This window comes from Myxine glutinosa, chromosome 4, assembly GCF_964187855.1.
Source record: "Myxine glutinosa chromosome 4, kmMyxGlut1.1, whole genome shotgun sequence".
Taxonomy (NCBI): Eukaryota; Metazoa; Chordata; class Myxini; order Myxiniformes; family Myxinidae; genus Myxine; species Myxine glutinosa.
This window is the reverse complement of record NC_136264.1, coordinates 39,312,276-39,335,366: the sequence shown is the minus strand read 5'-3', so window position 1 is coordinate 39,335,366 and position 23,091 is coordinate 39,312,276. Positions and strand designations below refer to the sequence as shown.

At 44.6% G+C, this 23,091-nt stretch overlaps 2 protein-coding genes across 2 annotated transcripts in view; both read left to right on the top strand.

Moving 5' to 3' along the window:
• The window catches only part of LOC144891699 (uncharacterized), a 1,187,956-nt gene that overhangs the window by 1,069,927 nt on the left and 94,938 nt on the right, over nucleotides 1-23,091 (top strand). The gene's annotated exons all lie outside the window — the stretch shown is intronic.
• LOC144891587 (uncharacterized) lies at nucleotides 509-22,876 on the top strand. The gene is made up of 4 exons (XM_078775206.1): nucleotides 509-971; nucleotides 1,520-1,618; nucleotides 1,870-2,052; nucleotides 22,275-22,876. Exons 1-4 carry the CDS (start codon nucleotides 509-511, stop codon nucleotides 22,874-22,876), a joined length of 1,347 nt encoding a protein of 448 aa, XP_078631332.1.

Below are 23,091 nucleotides of genomic sequence, written 5' to 3'. Positions count from 1 at the left end.
GACATCTGACTCAGGTGGAATTGTTTTCCTTGATGCCCCTGGTGGAACAGGCAAAACGTTTTTGATCAACTTAATTTTGGCACAAGTTCGTTCACGACAGCAGATTGTTATGGCAGTGGCCTCATCTGGAATTGCTGCAACTTTGCTCACAGGTGGCAGGACTGCTCATTCTGCCTTTAAGCTGCCACTCAACCTGGCCCACAATGAGAGTACTGTGTGCAATATTGGCAAAGGATCTGCACAGGCACAGGTTCTAAAGCAGGCCAAGCTGATGGTATGGGATGAGTGCACAATGTCTCACAGACTTGCATTTGAGGCTCTCGATCGCACCTTACAGCATCTCAGAGGTAACACTAAAATCATGGGTGGAGTCACACTCTTGCTCCCTGGAGATTTCAGGCAAACTCTACCAGGCATTCCAAAGGGTACACCTGCTGATGAGTTGAGAGCATGCCTAAAATAATCCTATATTTGGAGACGAGTGGAAAAACTCCATCTTTCTACCAACATGAGAGTTGCACTTAAGAGAGATGTCTCAGCAGGCCAGTTTCCAAAGGTTTTGCTTCAACTGGGCAATGGTCAGCTACCAGTAGACACTGAGACTGGAGATGTCACAACACCCCCAAATTGTGGAACAATCATCAACACATCTGAAGAAATGCTATTAAAGGTTTATCCTCGCCTCTCACAGAATTATAAAACCCATGAGTGGCTTTGTGAACGTGCCATCCTTGCTCCCAAAAATGACATTGTGCAGGATATTAATGCCACCATCATTCAACAGCTACCAGACCAATCCACATGGTACAAGTCAGTTGACACTGTAGTTGATCTTGACGATGCTGTCAACTATCCAACAGAATTTCTAAACTCTCTTCAGCTCACTGGCGTTCCACCTCACAATCTGCAACTGAAAGTGGGAGCCCCCATTATGTTGCTACAAAATTTGGATGCACCAAAACTCTGTAACGGTACAAGACTCACTGTCAAAACTCTTATGCCTCATGTGATCGAAGCTACCATTATGACTGGTTGTGCCAAGGGAGAGGATGGAATAGAAATGCTGTATATAAAAAGATATGTGTTTTGTATGTTGCATGTGCTTCACATGAGCTGCTTGAATGGAAGGGCAACCATTTTTTAATGGCATTTGCATTTGTCAATTTGGTGGTATTCTGATATGGAAAGGAAAGAATAATAAAAACACTGGTGATCTACCTCACGAGATATATGTGATTCAGAAGATGTGAAGGCACATGGAGTCCTTTCCTGGACACTCCTTTATTCTTATCAGATATTTCTCATGACGCTCTCAACAACCCATGGTTCAATCTTAAAATCGTCCTTGTACACCTTTGGTAGTTTTAACTTTTGGAAATTCAAAAACATGAGGTGACGTTACATGAATTTAGCAGGCTTAAGTGTAAAATACCACTTGTTTACAACTGCATGGATGAATTGTGTGAATTATAATGTCAGAGGAGACTTTGAGCAAATGAAAGGAAACATTATTTTGCAGTTACCCTCCCTCGGATAAGAGACGGTGAAGACCCATCTCGGAAAAGGCCCCGGTCTCGCAGTACCAACGATCTTGTGGAGCAAGACCGTGAATTTTTAGGTTTGTATCCTTTTTACCTTCTCTGAGTATTTTTTTTTCCTACCACTCTTACATGAACAAAAGTACAACATTGTTGGTGCTCCACTGTACATTATAAAATTTGGCAGGTGGCCAAGCTAAATAATAATTCCCATCACTGTTACCAGTAGATATAACATTCTCTTGTTTTGCCCTGTTAAGGGGCCATTGAAATATACACAAGTGGCTGTTTCGCTGATGTGGAAGGCTGTTTCTCATTGTTTCTTCCACAGCACCGTCCCTTGGTACAGGCTTTGCTGCAACCTTGCGTGGTGCTGCTGTCACGGCACTTCTTCGTAAAACATCTCGGGGATTTGGGTTCACTGTCGTCGGGGGAGATTCTCCTGGAGAACCTGTGCAGGTTCGAGGGTTGGTACCAGGAGGTCCAGCCACAGAAGATGGACATATGGCACCTGGTAAGTCTACTACTACTTTTACTACTACTACTACACACCATTTTGCTGCTCCTCGAGTTGCCCTTCCATTCGCCTTTCAGCTACATCTTTCCTCCAGTTCTTTCACTACTTCCTGTTTTGAACGAACCTAGTGAGTTCATTTGTTTGTTTGATTTTTGTGGTTTGGATGATTAATTAGCCTTGTTTGTGTTGAGGCCTAGCCACGGTAGCGCGATGCGCTGCGTGGTGCTAGTTTTGCCACTGCACGATTTGTGACATTATTACAAAACTAGTTTTGAATTCCTTTTGATTTTGCTTCATCACCATTTACTTTCCTATGCTAATTTTGCATAGTTTGGTGATTGACCCAATAAGTTATTTGTTCAACGCACATTTGATTATAATTTGGGTTTACTCATTGGTGAACAAAAGTACAACATTGAAAAGCAAACGTGCTAAATATTATTCATTTAAATAACGTTCCGATTGACGGGAAAATATACCATTAATAATCATGCCTCTGGATGGTGCATTGCATGGGCAAGAATGGCTGCTACTACCTCTGGAGCAGGTGTGACCTGGCCAGCAGGTGTGAACCGGCCGGCACACACATTTTAGATGTTACCAAGGAAGCACGGAGTGAAATGCGAGTTGGGACAAATTACCCAAATGGATGCAAATTGTTACGTGCTCCTCCCCAAACCCCAGTCACGGTGTACCTCCGAGCCCCGAGAGGGGTCACAGCAGAAAGATGTGTTATTCTGTATGTCAAAGATCAATGGTGAAACCACACCAATTGTTACCAACAAACAAGTATTGTATTAAGATCACACAAGAATAACAGTACAACAACAATAGTAATCAATTGTACAACCAATATATATTTCCTATGATGGTACCATCAGGTTCGTACAATATAACTCACTGTGCTCCAAGTGAGCGAAAAGAAGAACATTCCCAATGTCTCTATTCCGGCATCAAGCCAAAGTCGATCCGCTCCAGTGATCATCAGAACGATGTCTAATCGAGACCAGAATCCCGTTCGGATGACAGTCACAGTCACGCTGCCAAAGCTGCGCAAAGGTGCCCTCCAGGTGACTGGGAAATCACACCCTCGGGTATGGACGTTCCACGGCTCCCAATCGGCGAACCGCAGATTTCCCACTCAAAAGCCACGTTACACACACACACCAGATTAACGTCTGAATGCGGTGAAAATGGTTGAAGCGAAGTGAAAAACCTTGAGCGATGCACAAATCCTGTGCGAGGTAAAATGGCCGACGGCCCGGTCTCGTGGTGCAACGGCACTCCGATGATTCTCTTCGGAATCAACCGCAAAACCCGCCACGCAGGTCTATCTGTCACAGCGCCAACAACTCTGTCGCAGGAATCCCTTTCCCAGGAAACCCAAAGTTCACACGTGACCCTCGTTCGCCAACGTTCGCTCAGGACCTTGAAGCAGCTCGGCTTCTTGTCCGACTCACTCGCTCCGCCTTCTCTTCCTCCTCTTCCTCTTCGTCGTCGTCCGGTTTCATTTAAAACATTAACTTTTTTACCTTTTGAAAATAGTAATCTCTATTTCCCTTAAATGACAACAATAATAGTACATTGAATCAAAAATGTTTACAGTGGATGAAAACCACAACAACGGAAGTGACGAATCCGTAACACTTCCCCCCCTCAAGAAAGAAAGTTTGAACATAGTGAAAACTTTCTTTGCAGGCAAAAACTCTTTTAACAAACAAAAGCAAAACTCACACCCAAATGATCAATTCACGTGAACAACAATAATTAATATTCCCTAAAATAAAGCAACAAAACTTCCAAACCACCTACAGGAATTTCCAAAGTTAGTTCACTCTGGATAATGCCCCCATTCCACTTATGCCGATTGGCCCCGATTAGCCCCGATCTCCAGGTCGGGAGCGATCGGGACACTTTGGGAAAAAACTGGTCATCTACGCTGTATCTACGTCCTAAGTACGCTCCGATTACGATCACTACGCTGTAACCACGCTAATCGTGGGTAGATCGGGTCCCTGAAGACCCGATCGAAGCCGTTTAGAGCCGCTGTGTTCCCGCTCGCGTACGCTGTAACCACGCTGCATTCGCGATTGCCGCCGCTCTGACACAATGCATTCCCGATCGCCGCCGATCTAAAACTGATCCAACGCCGATGCTGCCGATCTATTGCCGTTTCAACTACGTCATTCCCGACCAAACCGATCTATCTACGCTCTATTCCCGTCTTTAAGCCGACTAAAAAGCAGATTTCAGGTCCCGATCCGTATAAATAGGGCCCGATTTGCTTGCCGATCATCAGTATTGTCGAAGACAGCCATGGATCAACATCAGAGAAATGGCCGTCTGCAGCTCGCTCTACTTCTCCAACAATATGCAATTAATGAAAGAAGAGCTGCTCAAGTGAGAAGAAGAATGAGAAGAAGAAGAGAAACCAAAGCTTTCAGAATCATTGGAATCTCCTGTGATGAAGCTATCTCCGAGGGCCTTTCACTCACTCACCGCAGGCAGGTAGGTGGTCTTTCTGTCTTCTACCGACTCCTCTCCGGCCTTGCTCCCCCAGCTCTCTCTGTGCTTTGTCCCCCAAATATTCCTTCAGGTCACACAAGATCTGCCAGCAACCCTCTGATGGTTAAACTGCCGAAATCTCGGCTCGCTGCTCACCTTCACTCTTTCATTCCTCTTTTCTCCCGCCTCTGGAACAAACTCCCACACTCCCTTCAATCCCACTCCTCCCTCCAGGTCTTTAAAACAGCTGTTCACCACAATCTCTTATCTTTCCCCATCCAAAACCTTGATCTTTTTCTACCCCCACGAATTCACCCCAGATCCACCTTGTTTGAAATTCCAACTTCTTTCCTGGAAGTCCTGGCAGTGTCCATATGTTTTATACCTCTCCCACCCCCCCCCCCCCTTTCCATGCCTCCTCCCCCAAAGCCCTCTCCCTCCCACAGATCTCTCGATGTCCCTGCTCTCAGATGTTGTGTTTGTGTTCCTCCCCCTCTCGCCCCATCTTGTCTACCGCTCCCCATGTTATATGTTTTATGTGTCGGTTTGTCTTTCTGTGTGATTAATGTTAGCTCTTTCACGAGCCTCGATCTTGTATACAAAAAAAAAGAAAAAAAAGAAAAGAAAAAAAAAAGCCCCTCAGTTCTGGGTCCGGCCATGGTTGACAGAAGAAAGAAGATTGCAGTTTGGGCACTACGACCGCTTGATGAATGAACTGAGGCTGGAGGACATCAACTCTTTCCAGAACTTTGTGAGGATGCCACCTGCTCTCTTTGATGAAATCCTCCACAGAATCACCCCGAGGATTGAGAAAGAAGATACCAGGCTGAGAAAGGCCCTACAACCTGGAATGAAGCTCGCCATCACCCTGCGGCATCTGGCTACAGGAGACCTCTACCCAACTCTCTCCTACGACTTCAGGGTCAGCAGAAACACCATCGTCAAGTTCATTCCGGAGGTGTGTCAAGCCATCGTTGCAGAGTTCAAAGAAGAAATGGTGAAGTGCCCTACCACCCCAGAAGAATGGACAGAAGTCGCTGATGATTTCGAAAGTAAATGGAACATCCCTCATGTGCTCGGAGCTCTTGATGGCAAACACGTCGCCCTCAGATGCGCACCCAACTCAGGCAGCCTCTACCACAACTACAAGGCCTTCTTCTCGATCGTGTTGATGGCACTGGTGGACGCCGACTATAAGTTCTTGTGGGTGGATGTTGGTGGAATGGGACACATGTCAGATGCTCAGATTTTCAATGCTTCGGAGCTCAAAGAGTGCATAGAGAATGAAACCATTGGATTCCCCGACCCCCTGGCCATGCGGAACGATGATGAAGAGATGCCATTCTTCATCCTTGGAGATGATGCCTTTGCTCTCCGCACCTACTTGATGAAACCCTATGCCAGACGTGGACTCTCTCCTGAACAACTCGTCTACAACTACCGCATCTCAAGGGGTCGACGAGTGGTGGAGAACGCCTTTGGCATCTTGGCAAACCGTTGGCAATGCTTGCTCAAGACACTACAACAGTATCCTGAGGTGGTGCGTGACCTGGTCGAAACTGCTATCTGTCTGCACAACATGCTCCGCATCCGGTGCCAAGTATTCAGCATGCCGAGGTGGACCAGGAGGATTATCGACACAACATCATCCCTGGTGAATGGAGAGATCAAGCCAACATGTTAGAGATGGAGCAGGCAGTTCGAGGTAACAGGGACAGTGTAGAGGCCAAGCGTCAGATGGAGGTACTGAGACTCTATTTTAACAGCCCTGCTGGTGCAGTTCCATGGCAGGAGAGGATGGTGAGACATCATTAGAGACACTATGGGAAGGAGTTGAAAGACATTTTGGAGGACATTGTTGTATTGTTATGTATTGCATTGATAATGATTTCTATTGATATTCATGTGACAATAAACATTATGAAACTTGATATTCAATGTTTGCCTTGTGTTGGTTGGAAAGGGAGAAGTTATTATTGCTGGGTTGAGGGGATGAAAATGCATTGCAAAATGAAAGGTCTTCAAAATAAAAGCTAAAAATTTGACAAGTTTTTGCTGGGTAGAGGGGATCAAAGTTTGCATTCACTTAATTAAAAGGTCATAAAATTAAAAGCGGTAAAATTGATCATTAATAATATTTGTTTAACTTGTACCGCTTTTAATTTTAGACCATGGGGTTATTGGGCAATGCAATTTGGCTCATGCAGTTATCAATTCCACTTAACAACGTTGACAAAAATTGTCGTGTCGAAATACTTGATCGGGTGAGGCTGATGCAATCCGGACCGATTTATATACAGCGGCTTTGATCGGCATTGGAGCGGGACGGATAGGTAACGATCGTCGACGAAACGGCACAAGATAATCCTCCCGCTGCAACGACGCTGTAATCACGATCAAGCCGTTCTAACTACGATCAAGCCGTTCTAACTACGATCATTCCGATGGACTACGTTGCATCCACGCTGTAATCACGATCAGTCCCGCTATTTCAGATCGGGATGGAAATTTTAAACATGTTTAAAAAATCGCCCCGATCTATTTTTTTGTCCCGATCGACAAAGATCGAAGACGTTCCGTTTACGATCATGCCGATTGATCCCGTTCCAAATAGGATCGTTCCCGTTGTGCAGATCGGGGTCGATCGGCATAAGTGGAATGGGGGTATAAAGCATCAGCAATGACATTGTCCCTGCCCTTTACATGCTCAATTTCCAAGTTGAACTCCTGCAAAGCCAAACTCCATCTCATCAACCTCTGGTTTTTATTTTTCATTTTTTGAATGAAGGTTAAGGGGTTGTGATCAAAAATCCAAAGCAAAGCAAATCTATAGCACTTTTTGAAGGAGGCCGAGCTGAGAACCAGGTTTCATGGTGGTTGGGTGGTGAAGCCTGGAAGTATTCACTGCATGGACGCATTTAGGAACATGGAGTTCACGGGTTAATCCGTGTAGGAATCTTGGCTCGGCTGCTCCTGAGCACTCAGTGCTTCCAACTCTTCTCTTGATCATAAAAAAATCGTAATCACGGTTGTAGAGTCGGGTGTTGTAGTCACGTGAGTAGCGGTCCCCATCTCGGCTACCACCATAATAGTCATCCCGTCAAGAGTTTCCAAAACTGCGCTGCTGCTGCTGGGAGCCTCCGTAGTAATCACGACTGCGGCCGCCACCAAAACTACTACTCCCACCCCGAGAGCCATAGCCACCCCTGAAACTACCTCCACGTTTTCCTCCTCTGTAGCCCCCTCGACGCCCATGGCCTGCCTTCTCTACTGTTATGGTCCGACCATCCAAATCCTTGCCATTCAAATCCATTTCTGCATCTTTGGCGTCCTTTGTGTTTTCAAACGTGACAAAGCCAAACCCTCTCGACTTTTGCGTCTCCATGTCTTTTATCAGCAGCACTTCCAAGAGTGGTCCATATTTGCCAAAAATAGAGTCCAGAACATCTTCACTTGTGTCAAAGTTCAGTCCACCTATAAAGAGCTTGCCAACATTCCCTCCATCCATGACTTGTGTGACACTGCTGACACTTAGTTTCAGGGTACTCGACAAGAAGTTTCTGTGCAAAGCGTGATGTCAGTGCCTTCTCCTTCTCTTCAGAGCGCTTCCTACCCATAGCACGAGTCGCGGCACAGGATGGAAAGATACCCGGAATCTCCTGCTCTAACTGTGCGGTGTTATTTTCCATATTGGGCTTTTCAACCAACATTGGATTACCAGAAACTCGACCATCTGCCAAATCATTCCCGATAATAAAAGAGATTCCCTCTACAGGAAGAGTGGCTTATAAACCTACGGTGACCGGTCCTGACACCAAATCAGACTTCAAATGGATGACATGAAGTGGAGCTTTAACATAGCCACCAACCCCCTGTAAAAGAACACTAACACCAGTTGCCGTCTTCTCTGACAACGACAAAATGCCCTCAAGCATCAAAGATTGATGTGCTCCTGTGTCCCTCAACACCCTAACAGGTCTCTGGTTCGTTAAGTCTCCATCCAGTGACACAAACCCCTCTGAAATAAAAGGTTTGTAACCCTCTTGAACAAGGTCGTTCTGTGATGCCGTAACTTTGGCATGGGAACCTTCACAAGGCACTGTCCTCCAAGGACGATTTCTCGCATTTGCCAATGCATTCGGAGTTGAACTAGTCTGACTCTGCTCCTGATTTTTCCTTTTCAGGGCGTAACATTGGGACATCAAATGCCCAGGTTTCTTGCAAAAAGCGCAAGTAGGCCCGGAGGAAAAACTCGTGGTCTGCCTCGGGCCCCCCGGAAGATAAGTCTGTCTTGGAACTGTAGTCTTCTGATCCCTAAAAGTCGCGGTATCAGATTTGTCGCCATAATCATCTCTAGGCCGCCTCCATGAATATTTGTTCTCCACCCCTGATTTACCATAACTCCCCTGGCTAACTCTAGGCGGGAAGTTAGGTTTGTGGAACCCCATCCTGTGTGTCAAGGCATAGTCATCTGCGACGGTTGCTGCCTCATACAACTCTGGTACTTTCTTTTCATCCAGATATACTTTAATGTCCACGTGGACACACTGTTTGAATTCCTCCACCAAGATCAATTGTCACAACAGGTTGAAGCCTTTCCCAATCCCCTTCGAGTCACACCACCGATCAAACATGGTTTCCTTCATTCTGGCAAACTCCACATGGGTCTCACTCTCCCTCTTCCTGGCATTCCTGAATTTTTGCCGGTAAGCTTCAGGGACCAATTCATAGGCTTTGAGAATGGCTTTCTTCCTTTCTCATAATTTGCACATTGGTCAATCGGTAAAGCCGAAAATATATCTTGAGCTTTACCCACCAGAACACTTTGCACTAACATAGTCCAGGACCCCACAGGCCATTTTAGCATTTGAGCCACTTTCTCAAAGTGTAAAAAAAACTTGGCTACCTCCTTTTCATTGAAGGGTGGAACCAGCCTCACATGCCTGCCAACATCCCAAGTGTTCTGACTAGTTGTCGAACTAGCCGGCATGGATACTACTTCTCTCCGTTCTCCCAGTAATTCCAGCTCCTTGAGTTTAAGTTCCTTCTGATACTCCATGTCCCGTTCCTTTAACTCCCTTTCGGCTCTCCTTTCCTCTGCTCTTTCCTCTGCTCTTCTTTCTTCTTCAGCTCTCCTCTCCTCTGCTCTTCTCTCTTCTTCAGCTCTCCTTTCCTCTGCTCTTCTCTCCTCGAGTTCTCGATCCTGTTCTGCTCTTCTTTCCCCGAGTTCCTTTTCAGCTCTCCTTTCCTCTGCTCTTTCCTCTGCTCTTCTTTCCTCGAGTACTCGTTCCTGTTCTGCTCTTTCCTTTTCTGCTTTCCTTTCCTCTGCTTTTAACCTTTCCTGGCTCTGCAGTTGCATCTCCATTTTCCAGAGCTCCACATTTTCTTTTTCCTCGGGTAACCAATCCAAGGCTACCTCTTTCCATGTTCCTTGTCCCACCAGAGATTCTACCACCAATGTCTGCATCTCTGCTTTCTTCATATTAACTCGGACCTCCAAGTTAAAATATTCCAAATATCAAGAGTTCCGATCTTTTTAACGCTTGGAACTGTGCCTCATTAGGGGACGCCGCAAACCTTTCTGCATCAAACACCATGGTGACTATTAGTTAGCACCTGTTAACCTTCACAAAAAAAATTTCAATTTTTTTTGAAATTTTGGGAATGTTAGAAAAATTCCAAATTTGGGAATTTTTGGGAATGTTAGGGAATTCTATCCCGGACGAGTGTGTTAGGGAATTTAATCCCGGATGAGATTTGGGAATTTTGTCATCAAAGACGAGCCCCCAATTTCTGTTACTTGCTTCTCCCCAAACCCCGGTCACGATGTACCTCCGAGCCCAGAGAGGAGTCACGGCAGAAAGATGTGTTATTCTGTATGTCAAAGATCAATGGTGAAACCACACCAATTGTTACCAACAAACAAGTATTGTATTAAGATCACACAAGAATAACAGTACAACAATAGTAATCAATTGTACAACCAATATATATTTCCTTTGATGGTACCATCAGGTTCGTACAATATAACTCACTGTGCTCCAAGTGAGCGAAAAGAAGAACATTCCCAATGTCTCTATCCGGCATCAAGCCAAAGTCGATCCGCTCCAGTGATTGTCAGAACGATGTCTAATCGAGACCAGAATCCCGTTCGGATGACAGTCACAGTCACGCTGCCAAAGCTGCGCAAAGGTGCCCTCCAGGCGACTGGGAAATCACACCCTCGGGTATGGACGTTCCACGGCTCCCAATCGGTGAATCACATATTTCCCACTCAAAACCCACGTTACACACACACACACACACACACACACACACACACACACACACCAGATTAATGTCTGAATGCGGTGAAAATGGTTGAAGTGAAGTGAAAAACCTTGAGCGATGCGCAAATCGTGCGCGAGGTAAAATGTCTGACGGCCCGTTCTCGTGGCACAACGGCACTCCAATGATTCTCTTCAGAATCAACCGCAAAACCCGCCATGCAGGTCTATCTGTCACAGCGACAACAACTCTGTCGCATGAATCCCTTTCCCAGGAAACCCAAAGTTCACACGTGACCCTCGTTCGCCAACCTTCGCTCAGGACCTTGAAGCAGCTCGGCTTCTTGTCCGACTCACTCGCTCCGCCTTCTCTTCCTCCTCTTCCTCTTCGTCGTCGTCCGGTTCCGGTTTCATTTAAAACATTAACTTTTTTACCTTTTGAAAATAGTAATCTCTATTTCCCACCGCGTGGACAAGGTCAAGGAGGTACATGGAATCAAAAATGTTTACAGTGGATGAAAACCACAACAACGGAAGTGACGAATCCGTAACAATATGTAAAGGCATTAGCTAGTGTTGTTGATCCATTAACTATAGTTGCAGCCTCGAAAATGTATGGACAAGCTGTATTCTTTCTTAACTCAGAGGCTGCAGCAAATAAGGCGACAGAGAAAGGGATTGATGTGGGAGGACTCTTTGTACAAGTTCAGCCACTCTGAAGTCTTGGTACAAGGATATTATATCCAATATACCCCCTTATTTGCCTGACAATGTATTGGTGCCCTTCCTGGAAAAGCTGAGAGAGTGTTTAGATCACCCATCAAGCCTGTGTCTTTAGGTTGTCATGAGCCCTCCCTACAACACATCTTGTCATTTAAAAGGCAAGTCTCCATTGAATTGAAAAAAGATGCTGAATGTGAGGGGTGCTTCATTATTCCTTTTGATGGAAGGCACCACAAGATGTTTTATATGACAAATGAACCTCGTTATGTGTGAAAAGGGAAGGATCACATGAGAGCAGACTGCCCTATCATTAAACTATCACTGTCATTAAAGAGGTTGCAGCTCCTTAACACCCTGATCAGCCTAGAGAAGATCCCAGTGTTACTCAAGGTATCCAAACAGAGGCAACTGCTCCTTTGTGCCCGAAGGCAGTTGGCCCCCAAGAACGTTTAGTGCCATCTTCTCATCTCATCTCTTCCGCTTCCATAAATCGATGGCAGATAGTGGGATCGTGCAAAAAGAGTGCAGAAGAGAAAATCAGGACCCGCAGAGGATGAGACTGTAGAACACTCTGGCGTTATTGAGGATGAAAGGGAAGATAATGTGTCTAAAGGGCTCATAAGATCGAATGTTCTGAAGAAGAAAAGTTAAAACCCAATCTGAAGAAATGGACGAAGAATAAACTACTCCTCAAACGACAGGATATGGGAAGGTTTTTCTCCAAGTTCCACCCAAGGACATGTCGAACAATGAACAGAAAGAGGGACCATCAATTAGTAAACCCAGCATGGTAAGGGTGAACAACTCTGAGTCATCTGACTCCACAGAGCCAAATGATACTGAGATGTCGGTTCCTAAGGAAACATATCTGAAGGAAATAATAATAACTACAACAAAGCTTCAAAGTAAACCAATGATTGAAACACATGCAAAAGCAGTTTTGAACAAAAGGATGGACACATAAAGTTTCAAAAGATGCTGAAGTAGCATTCATCAGTGTGACTGACAGACAGATGGCAGATAGAGGGACACACAAGCATCAAAGACATTACTGACACTGCCCAAGGTCTTAGGTGATGTCATTTCATGCACTGTTGGTGCAGAAAAGGTAGTAAGGAAGCACATATATATTGCACCACCGCATAAGGATGGACTTCCTATCCCAACTGATGAAGAGGCATCCATCTCTATAGCTTTACCTGGAGGTGAAGCAACGACTGCTGCATCAGCGCCGGAGGAAGTTTCCTCTGTGACACCGGAGGACTATGCCAAGTCATCCTTAGTATATAGGGGAGGTCAAGGAGGTTATATCAACTATAGGGAACGACAAGGCAGAAGACTTGACACATAGCATGAGTACACCAAAGGAGAAGGAGCATTGAACCTCAAGACAGCGAAGATGATGAAAGCATTGGTGATGAGGAAGAGGATCAAGGGTCACTGATAGGATTAGAGTCAGAACTGCCTGCAGGACACCATTCCTATATTCTCAGCCAGGAAATACTCGAGTTCCTAGAACAAAGCTTACATAGCAGGAAGAAAGTGGAACATGCGCTGAAACGATGGAAGGATTATAACTTGCTAATGCATTCCTTGTATGTCCTGAGGAGAGATGGATACAAAACAAGGACTTCAGGCTCGGCCAAGCAAGCCCGAGTCAGGAAGTTTCTAGCAAAGCTGTTGAGTTACAGGTCTGAAGATGAATTGTCTTAAGATGGTGACCTTTCACAGGAATATAACTCTCACTATACAATGGCGACATCCAATTTACGAATAGGATCACTGAACGTCAATGGCTGTAAGGATGTATTCCGTCCTTCTGTATAAAGGAAAAACTTGAAATAACCTTTCTACAGGAAACCACACAACCCCAGAGGCTGTATCCTGATGGGAAAACCAATGGGAAGGCTTGGCCTTTTTCAGTCACTTAACGGATACATCCTGTGGAGTGGCTACCCTCTTTTCGCCAAAGATTAAACCTGAAATACTTGTCGTAAACAAAGTCAGTTCGGGGAGGTTGCTACATATAAAAGCAAAGTTTGAAGAATTTGCTGTTATTTTTGTCAACATTTATGCACCATGTGTAGGAGCTGCAAGAGGGCGTTTCTTCAACCGATTGCAGAGGTTCCTGCTCACCTTGCCTGGTGAAGAGGGTGTAATTCTAGGGGGAGACTTTAATTTCACTCTAAATCCCTCCCTTGATCGAATAGGTCAGGAGCCACATAATCCTTTTGTTAAGATATTACAACAAACGATAACACTGTTAAAGCTGAGAGATACCTGGCACATACAACACCCCACAGACAAAACATTCACATATACGAGTATCAGAGGTGGTCATATGTCACAATCCCGGCTCTATAGAATTTACGTGTCTCACCATTGGTGTAAGAGTGTCAGTGACTCAGGCATTAAGGTTGCCCATTTCACAGATCACAATTTGGCCTGGGTCAAGTTTTCCCTGGATGAAACGAGGTGAGGTCCTGGTTTTTGGCACCTGAACAATGCCTTAGATCAGGATGAAATTTTTTTGTCAATTTTTTTTTCACTTTTGGCAAGCCTGGACGAATAAAAAAGGAGATCTTTGTTCAAGTGAACTCTGGTGGGATGTAGGCAAGGTACGAATGAAATTGCTATGTCAGGAATACACACATGGATTGAGCAAAATAATTGGGGTAGAGATCAAAAGGCTGGAAGAGGAACTGCTGCATCTTGAGAAGCACTTGACCACACTTACCTACACTTACCTATACTGAACTGCAGGGACCAAAAAAGAACCATCTTTAGAGGCCATTTTTCCCTGCAGAGCAGGGGTTGGCCTTTTCTGGGCACTGTGGTCCCCTTTTGAAGCAATGTTTTACAGCCGGATGCCTTTCCTGCCGCCAACGCTGTTAGTCACCTCTTGCAACACACAGGGAATTACCAGTGAAATGGTACTCAACTGCAGGCTTACGAAGAAAAGAAGAGCACCTTTAAAGCACGTAGTCGTGTGAAGGCATGAGGAGCGTATGTGCACTCTAGGTTGCAGTTTCTTTCTGAGGATGAATATGTCCTGAATTATCTTAAGGGGATGGAAATGCGCAAAGGTCAATTCAGGATTATATCAACTGTTTTAGCCGAAGATGGCTCCTTGCTCAATGGCTCGGAGAGTGTTCTAAAACAAATTAGTGCCATCCCTGGCAGAACAATACATGACAACATATCCCTGGTCAGGGACCTGATACAGTATACAGACATGACTCAGACTCAAGTCGGATTTCTTTCCTTGGATTAAGAGAAAGCCTTTGATCAGATGAGCCATGATTACCTCTTTGAGACACTGCTAACTTTTGGTTTGGGAAGCAGATTTGTAGGCATGATCCGGACGATGTCATGTCGGCAGAATGCCTAGTTAAAGTAAATGGCTACTTGGTCGCACCCTTTCCATTTGAGAGAAGAATAAGACAAGGATGTTCCCTGTCTGGCCAACTATATTCCCTATGTATCGAACCCTTCCTTTGTTTGATGAGGAGAAGGCTAAACAGGCATTGTGGTGCCACACAACAGGGTCTCCCTCATACTTTGTGCATATTCAGATTACTTTCTAGTGTTTGCCACAGTGCAAGGTATATGCAAGCCATTTTTGATTGTCAGCAGGTCTATTCAGCGGCATCGTCCACTGCAATCAATTGGAGAAAAAGCTCTGGGCTTCTGATTGGACCAATGCAGATAATGGAGCTCCCAACACTTTTTCAAGAATTGAACCGGAGTCGCAATGGGCTTAGATATTTGGGAGTGCATTTGTACACTTCCAGTGTTGCTTTGGCTGTATGCTTGGTCCTTGTCCTGTTGGGCCATATATCTTTGCCACAATCTAAAGTCTTCATGGTAGGGATGTCTGCCACTGAAGTCCCTGCCATTGAAAAGCATCCCCATAGCATGATGCTGCGATCACAATGCTTCATGGTAGGGATGGTGTTGGATGGGTGATGAGCTATGCACAGTTTCCACCAGACATCGTACTTTGCATTCAGGCCAAAGAGTCCAATTTTCATCTCATCAGACCACATAATATTTTGGCTCATGCTCTCAGTCTTTCACGTGCCTTTTTGCAATCTCCAAGCATGCTGTCATTTTCCTTTCTTTTTTTCTTAGGAGCGGCTTCCATCTGGCTACTCTCCCATAAAGCCTAGATTAGTGAAGTGCTGCAGAGACTGTTGTCCTTCCAGCAGGTCTCTCATTTCAGCCACATTTAAGCCAAGGAACTCTATAGTTCTGTCAGAGTGATCATTGGGTTCTTGGTCACCTCCCTGAACAAGGTCCTTCTTGCCCGGTTGCCCAGTTTGGTTGGAGGCCCAGCTCTAGGAAGAGTCTGGGTAGTTCCATATTATTTTCATTTCCTAATGATGGAGCTCACTGTGCTTTTGGGAACTTTCAACACTCTAGAAATTGTTTTATACCCTTCCCCAGATCTATACATCTTTACAATCCTATCTCGGAGTTTTACGGAAAGTTCCTTGGACTTCATGGTCGAGTTTCTGCTCTGACACGTACTGTCAACTGTGGGACCTTATATAGAAAGGCTTGTTTCTTTCTAAATCATGTCCAATCAATTAAATTGGGCACAGGTGGACTCCAATAAAGTTGTAGAGACATCTCAAGGATGATCAAAGGAAATTGGATGCATCTGAGCTCAATTTGGAGTGTCATACTAAAAGGGGCTGAATACTTATTGACTCAAGACATTTCAGCTTTTCATTTTTTTTTAAATTTGTAGAAATTTCTAAGAAATTTTTTTTTTTGGACATTATGGGGTATTATGTGTAGATTGGTGACAAAAATGTCAATTTAATCCATTCTATATTCAGGCTGTAACACAACAAAATGTGAAAAAAGTCAAGGGATGTGAATACTTTCTGAAGGCAGTGTAACTCTAACCATCACCATCATTTCATTTGATCATGAAAAAATCACCTCAAGATCAAAGAGAACTCCGCAATGGATTGTTCCTTAGAATAAATGTTTGGAGAGAGAGGCAGCACCACAATACATATGTGATATGACTGAAAAATTGGAAGGTATTGGGATACCATGCAAGCACCAGTAAACTTAATCATGTCTTGCATTCCAAAGAATACAGCTGCACCTTTGGGTAACTTCATCAGTGGTCAATGTTTGACATCAAGTGGCTGGATATTCTGAAGTCACAAAATGTAGAAAAACATTTTATAAATCGACAAGTCCAAGTAGACACTCAAAGTGTCTAATGACAGTGTCTGTGGGATGCTTTTGTGTGCCTGTAGCAAGCTCATCAGCAATGTCCACAAAATATGAAAGAGCTAAGGGATGCAGTGTACGTGGGACAGCAGAAAATAACACCTGGTCCAACCTATGAAAATGCAACAGATGCTACAGTAATGGTTCAGACTGTGATTTGAGTACGTGAAGGTCCCACAATATATTAAATGGGTGTACACTCAGACTTATTATGCATTATAAATAAAATTATGTCTGTCACATGACTTAATTTTTATAGAATCGAGTAAGTTACCATTAATACTGTTCCTAATAACAGCCAAATGAGAATAGGGGATATTCATATATTCCTCGATCACATTCTTCCTTTTTACTTTGCTTCGGCTGCTTAATTGAGATGCTATTCTCTGTCTGTGTAACAGGAGCATGGCTGTGGCAGCCTTCATGGCGATCCCTCTGATTAATTATTTTCATTGCACTCAATAAAGTTACACTTTGGGCACATTCCTTAATCTTTTCTTAACTCAATATCATTTTGGAACAGTAGAAAAAGTTAAGTTTAATGCATTAGTAATATGGAGAAGGAGGAACGACAGCCCTGCTTATGGCTTAGTTATAAGATATACGCTTAGTTATAAGAATCGGTAATGTCTTAAAGTTTACAGATTCCACTCCATATTTTGGCAGTTATTTAGTCCTGGAGATCCGATCTACAAACATGAACCCAGATTTTGATTACATACTTAATTAGTCCATGAGAGTAGATCGTGTTTCCAAGCAAGGCATGTTTGAAAAGGCCAAAACAAAATGGCGGCTTAAGAACCCAGTGATGTGACAGAGGGCTCACCAAGATGGCATACTGCCATTTTGGTAAGGCAATTTTTTTGGGGGGAATGAGCATCCCCTAAATTGTCTTCAAAAGGATGTTCAAACACATCCAAACAACCAGTTTTGATTAACGCACATCTCTGGAGTTCGCTTAGTGTGCATGCAAAGTTTGGGGCTGCTCGGCTTCATGGTTTTGGAGTTATGGAGGAGATACACACTAACTTGTTGACACACATTGTCCTTTATCATTATGTAGATGAGATAAATCTCATAATAATTAACAACCTCTTGTTCTTTCTGTACGATGTGTTTATGTCTGTTTGTTTGCTCCTTCCCTATTTCTCCATCCTCCCTTGTATACCCTCTCCTCATTCAATGTGCCATTTTCACCCCTCTGCCACCCTCAGAGCTCTTCTATGAGCTTTCATCTCTGTAAAAAGAAAAAAGCTTTTTTTTTTAAGTAACAGTGCTGAAGCCGTCATTTAAAATCTTCATTCTTGGACGCATATTTCTTATATTAGAGGCACTTTTTAATCTTTTAAAAGGTTAAAAAAAGCAAAATACAATTCCAAAGCTGAGCACATACCTTTAGGTAAAGCCATGAAAAATGTGTAAAATATCCACATGCACTTTGGTGTGATGGTGTGGTTTAGCAATAAACACGCATCTCATCAAACAACAACAACATGCATTTTAAAGGCCATTTTCCCTGCTAGAGTGGGGGTTAGCCTTGCGGTCCCCATGACAATCTTCTCCATTTTGCCCTATTTTCTGCATCTCTCCTTGTTAACCCCCTTGCCCGCATTTCTTCTTCCACCATCTTTAGCCAAGTCTTTCTCGGTCTTCCCCGTCTTCTACTTCCTTCTACATTCATTTCCATCACTCTTCTCAACCAGTCACTTTCATCCTTCCTCAACACATGACCAAACCATCTCAACCTGTTCCTCTTCACAGCATCAATCACAGGCTCTATTCCCATCATCTTTCACAATTCATCATTTGTCTTCCTCTCTCTCAACGATACTCCGCACATCCGTCGAACCATTCGCATTTCCACCCTTTCCAACCTTCGTTGCTGCTCTACGTTCATTACCCATGTCTCGCTCCCATAAATCATAACACTTCTCACACATGCAGCATACACCTTTCCCTTCAGCTTCAACGACACTCCCCTCATCATCAGCACGCCACTCAATTCCCGAAACTTCTTCCATGCTCATCTCACTCGAGCAACCGTTGCCGAGTCTGATCCACCTTCTCCATTCAGTATGTCTCCGAGGTAGCAAAATGTTTTCACACCTTCCAGCTTCACGCCGTCTCCAAGATCCAACTCAACATTTCCTCCATCTGCAGCTCCCTCTGTGCACACCTTACATTTGAATGTAGCTGCCACACTGGTTAATGACCCTCTCAGACCACTACATTTTTGATGAACCCACTCAGCGCACATTGTACACTGAATGGAGTTCACTCCGACACCCTTCTGACACACAGCACAGGGGCCACTTCCCAGTTCTTTCCTCCTCGCCACATGCTTTACCACTTGCCATCACCTTCGTCTTTCCGATATTCACCTTCAGACCTTTTGTCTCCATACATTCCTTCCACGTGTTCATCTTTTCCTTCAGTCCATCCATACTTTCCGCAATCAACACCAGATTATCTGCATACAACAACTCCCACGGGAAACCCTCCTTTACGTTCTGAGCCAGCACCTCCATCACAGCTACAAATAGTAGTGGACTTAGTACCGACCCCTGATGCACTCCCACCTTCACCTCAAACTCACCACTGTTCCCGTCCTTCGTCCTTACAGCTGTGCACGCTCTTTTGTACATTGCCATCACTACTCTGATCAACCATTCCTCCACTCGCTCCTAACTTCCTCAATACCCATGTCAATACTTTGCGTGGAACCCGATCAAATGCTTTCTCCAGATCAACAAACCCAAGAAACAACTTCTTCCTCTTCTCCATGTACTTCTCCTGCAACTGCCTCACAATGAAAAGCGCGTCTGTCGTTCCTCTTCCTGGCATGAATCCAAACTGCATTTCGTCGATCTTCACTTTCTTCCTTATCCTCCTCTCCAACACCCTTTCCAATACCTTCATTCCATGCTCCAATAACTTTATCGCTCGGTACGAGCCACACTCCAGAGGGTCACCTTTTCCCTTGTATAGAGGGACGAGGGTACTCAGTTCCCAAACCACTGGAATGCGGCCTTCTTTCACCACCAGATTACAGATCTCTGTCATTCTCTTCACACCCCAACGTCCTGCTGCCTTCAACATATCTCCCACAACTCCCGTCGGCCCTCCCGCTTTTCTACCCTTCATTGCTTTTATCGCTTCCTCAACTTCCTTCTCAGTTATCTTCTCTGCCGGTCCTAAAACTGGGTTACTCTCTATGTTGCCATCCCATTCATTCTCTGTATTCAACAGCATTTCCATATATCTTTTCCATCTTCTTTTAATTCCATCTGGGTCGACAACGATTTGTCCCACTTCATCCTTCAAGCAACTCACCCCCATCACATCACACCTCTCTTTCGCTATCTGCTTTGCAATCCTGAATACTGCTTTCTGACCCTCTTCCGAATCCAAGCGTTCTCCGAACATTTTCCTACATGCCTCCTGCACCTTTGCTACCTCTTTCTTTGCAGCCTTCCTGGCTGCCTTATAACTTTCATGCTCTGCTGCTTCTGCTCCCGTACCCTTCGCCTTCTGCCACTCCTTGAACTTCTTCCTCTTCTTGTCAATCCTCTTTCCAACTTCATCATCCCACCACCATGTTTCCGAGTGCCTCGGTGGTCCTTTTGTCCATCCACATACCTCACCAACGGCTCCCAACAGACGAGCTATCATTGACATCCAACCACTTTCAAGCTCAACCACATCATCCTCGACCCTACTCAGCCTCTCTTTTAATGCCTCCCTTACTGTCACCTCTTTCAACCTCCACACCTTCATTCTCGGTTGGTACTTCACCCGCCGAGCTCTCCTCGCACCTTTCACCCTTACGTCGCAAACAACCAAGTGGTGCTGTGAAACAGCCTCCTCCCCCAGGATCACCTTTGTGTCCCGGAGGTGCCCCCTATCTCGCCTACGCACCATCAGGTAGTCAACGGTTGTCGTCGACCCACCTGACATGTATGTAACAAGCATATTATCCTCTTTCTGGAACTGAGTATTACAAATCAACAAATCAGCTCCATCAGCAAACTCCAAAATCCTTTCACCTTCTCCATTTCTCACACCATATCTGTAACCCCCATGAACTCCGTCAAAACCATCCATACTCCTTCCCACATGTCCATTTAGGTCTCCTCCTACCACAACAACTTCCCCATCTTTCACGTTTTCCATCAGCTTCTCTATCGCACACCAGAACTTGTCCTTCTCTTCATCGCTTCGACCAACCTGCGGAGCATATCCCGAGATGACGTTCACCAAGAGCTTTCCAATCATCATTTTCACCATCATCAACCTATCACTCTCTAGTCACACTCACCACACTGTCTACAAACTCCTCAGAAAACAGGACACCAACACCATTCATGCCCTCCAGGCACCCTTGCCACACAAACTTGTATTTCTGTCCCTGCCTACCCTTCACCATTCTCACACCACTTCCCTTCCATCTCGTCTCTTGCACACAACATATGTCCACTCTTCTTTTGACCATTACTTCCACCACTTCTCCTGATCTCCCTGTCATTGTCCCTACATTCCATGTCCCAAACCTCAGAAACCAATCTCCACTTCAGGCTGTACCCTGCCCACATGTAGTTGTAATTGTCATGGTTCTCTTTTTGAGGCAATGTTTTATGGCCGGATGCCCTTCCTGACGCCAACCCTCTTAGTCGCCTCTTACGACACGCAGGGATACGGCGTACTTATTCTAATCCAGGGTACACACTGGGAAACGTTTAAAACATGGAAATTCTGGGGGGTGGGGGGGGGGGGGGGTGGCGTCAGCATCACGGCTGCAGTTTAAACATATTTAAATAAATATTTAAACAAAACCATGAAAAACAATCTGGGAAAAGTCTCTAAGTGAGAACGTGGATTTGAGAAAGCAGGAGCAGAGGTGAAAGAAAAACGAGATATAGGGGGCGGGGCACAAGTCGAGACGAGGAGGCCGCACGAGACACCAGGCCGCACGAGGCGCACGAGGCACGAACAAAGAAACGACTAATTACACACAAATTTTGCAACAACTACAAAACCAAAACCAAATAGAAACACACAATAACACATACACAACAAAATACGCAGCGGAAATTTGACAAAGAAACGAACGGGAAAACTCTAAAACTTTGATGCCGTGGAGAGATCGAAGCAAGCCCCGTCGCTCGAGGGACCGGAAGTCGAAAAAGCATCTCATCATAAGGTGAAAATACATGGACTTACAAAAGAAATGCTTTCTGCCTTCATTGATCAACATAAATAAACTTTATGATGCAAGTCCTTTGGCAAGATCTGTATACTCTTTAACGCAACATTGCATGAGGTTTTTTTGCCAAATGCTTTTCATTTGTATAACCCACCACTCACTGGTGATATCAGACTCAATTGATAAATCAATGGAAAATCTTCAAACCTCCTCCTGATGCAAATTAAGCTTTTGCCTCCATTTCCTTTCATGTTCACCATCCCTAGGAGACGTAATCACACATGTGGATGGGGAGTGTGTCCTGGGCAGAACCCAGTCAGAGGTGGTGGACCTTCTCCGAACGGCACCAATTGGTGCCACTGTTCGCCTTGATCTGTGTCGTGGTTATCCGTTACCCATTGACTCCATAACTCATGACCCCAACTCCAGAGTTGCCAAATCTGTTCCTGATCTGTTTGGATATGACTCCCCTTTGTATCCTTTTGACACAACCCATGACTCTAGTTTTCGGCATGGCAACCTTACCCAGGACCCAAATTATCAACCACATGATGAGAGATGCAATATGAACACCAGAACTGGGCCAGCATATGAAACAACTTCTCAATTATATGATCCCAATTATAATAACATTTCGATTTCCAGTGAGCACAGCCCAAGAGTTTATGAAAAGTCTCTAGATCGTGAAGCTCACCCTTCAAGGCCATCTTTCAGCCCATCGCTTGACATGAGACCAAACACCTTCACAGAGGATGATGAGTTGCAGGACTCTGTCCTCAGCTCTGACCATCAGCTGGTGGAAGTCTCTGTTGTGAAAGGTAGGTTCGCGATTTACATTTTGTTCAATAGATTTCTGAGAAGAGCTTAATAGAGATTACTCACACAATTGTTTTATTTTGGCAAACACCGAAGATAGACATTAGAGCAGAGAATAATATTGAGGTTATTATTTTACGGTGTATTTGACAATGGGGATTCCATTATGAAATAAAAAACGAACAACTATACTTTAAAAAAGAAGTTGTACAACTAACATTGACAAACTATATGAATATATACAGTATGTATATACATTGCGTATCA

Coding starts and splice junctions, on each gene's coding strand:
- LOC144891587 (XM_078775206.1), top strand. CDS start 509: ATGAGAGTTGCACTTAAGAGAGATGTCTCAGCAGGCCAGTTTCCAAAG. Junction 1,619..1,869: donor GCAAGACCGTGAATTTTTAG/GTTTGTATCCTT, acceptor TTTCTTCCACAG/CACCGTCCCTTGGTACAGGC. Junction 2,053..22,274: donor AGATGGACATATGGCACCTG/GTAAGTCTACTA, acceptor CACCATCCCTAG/GAGACGTAATCACACATGTG.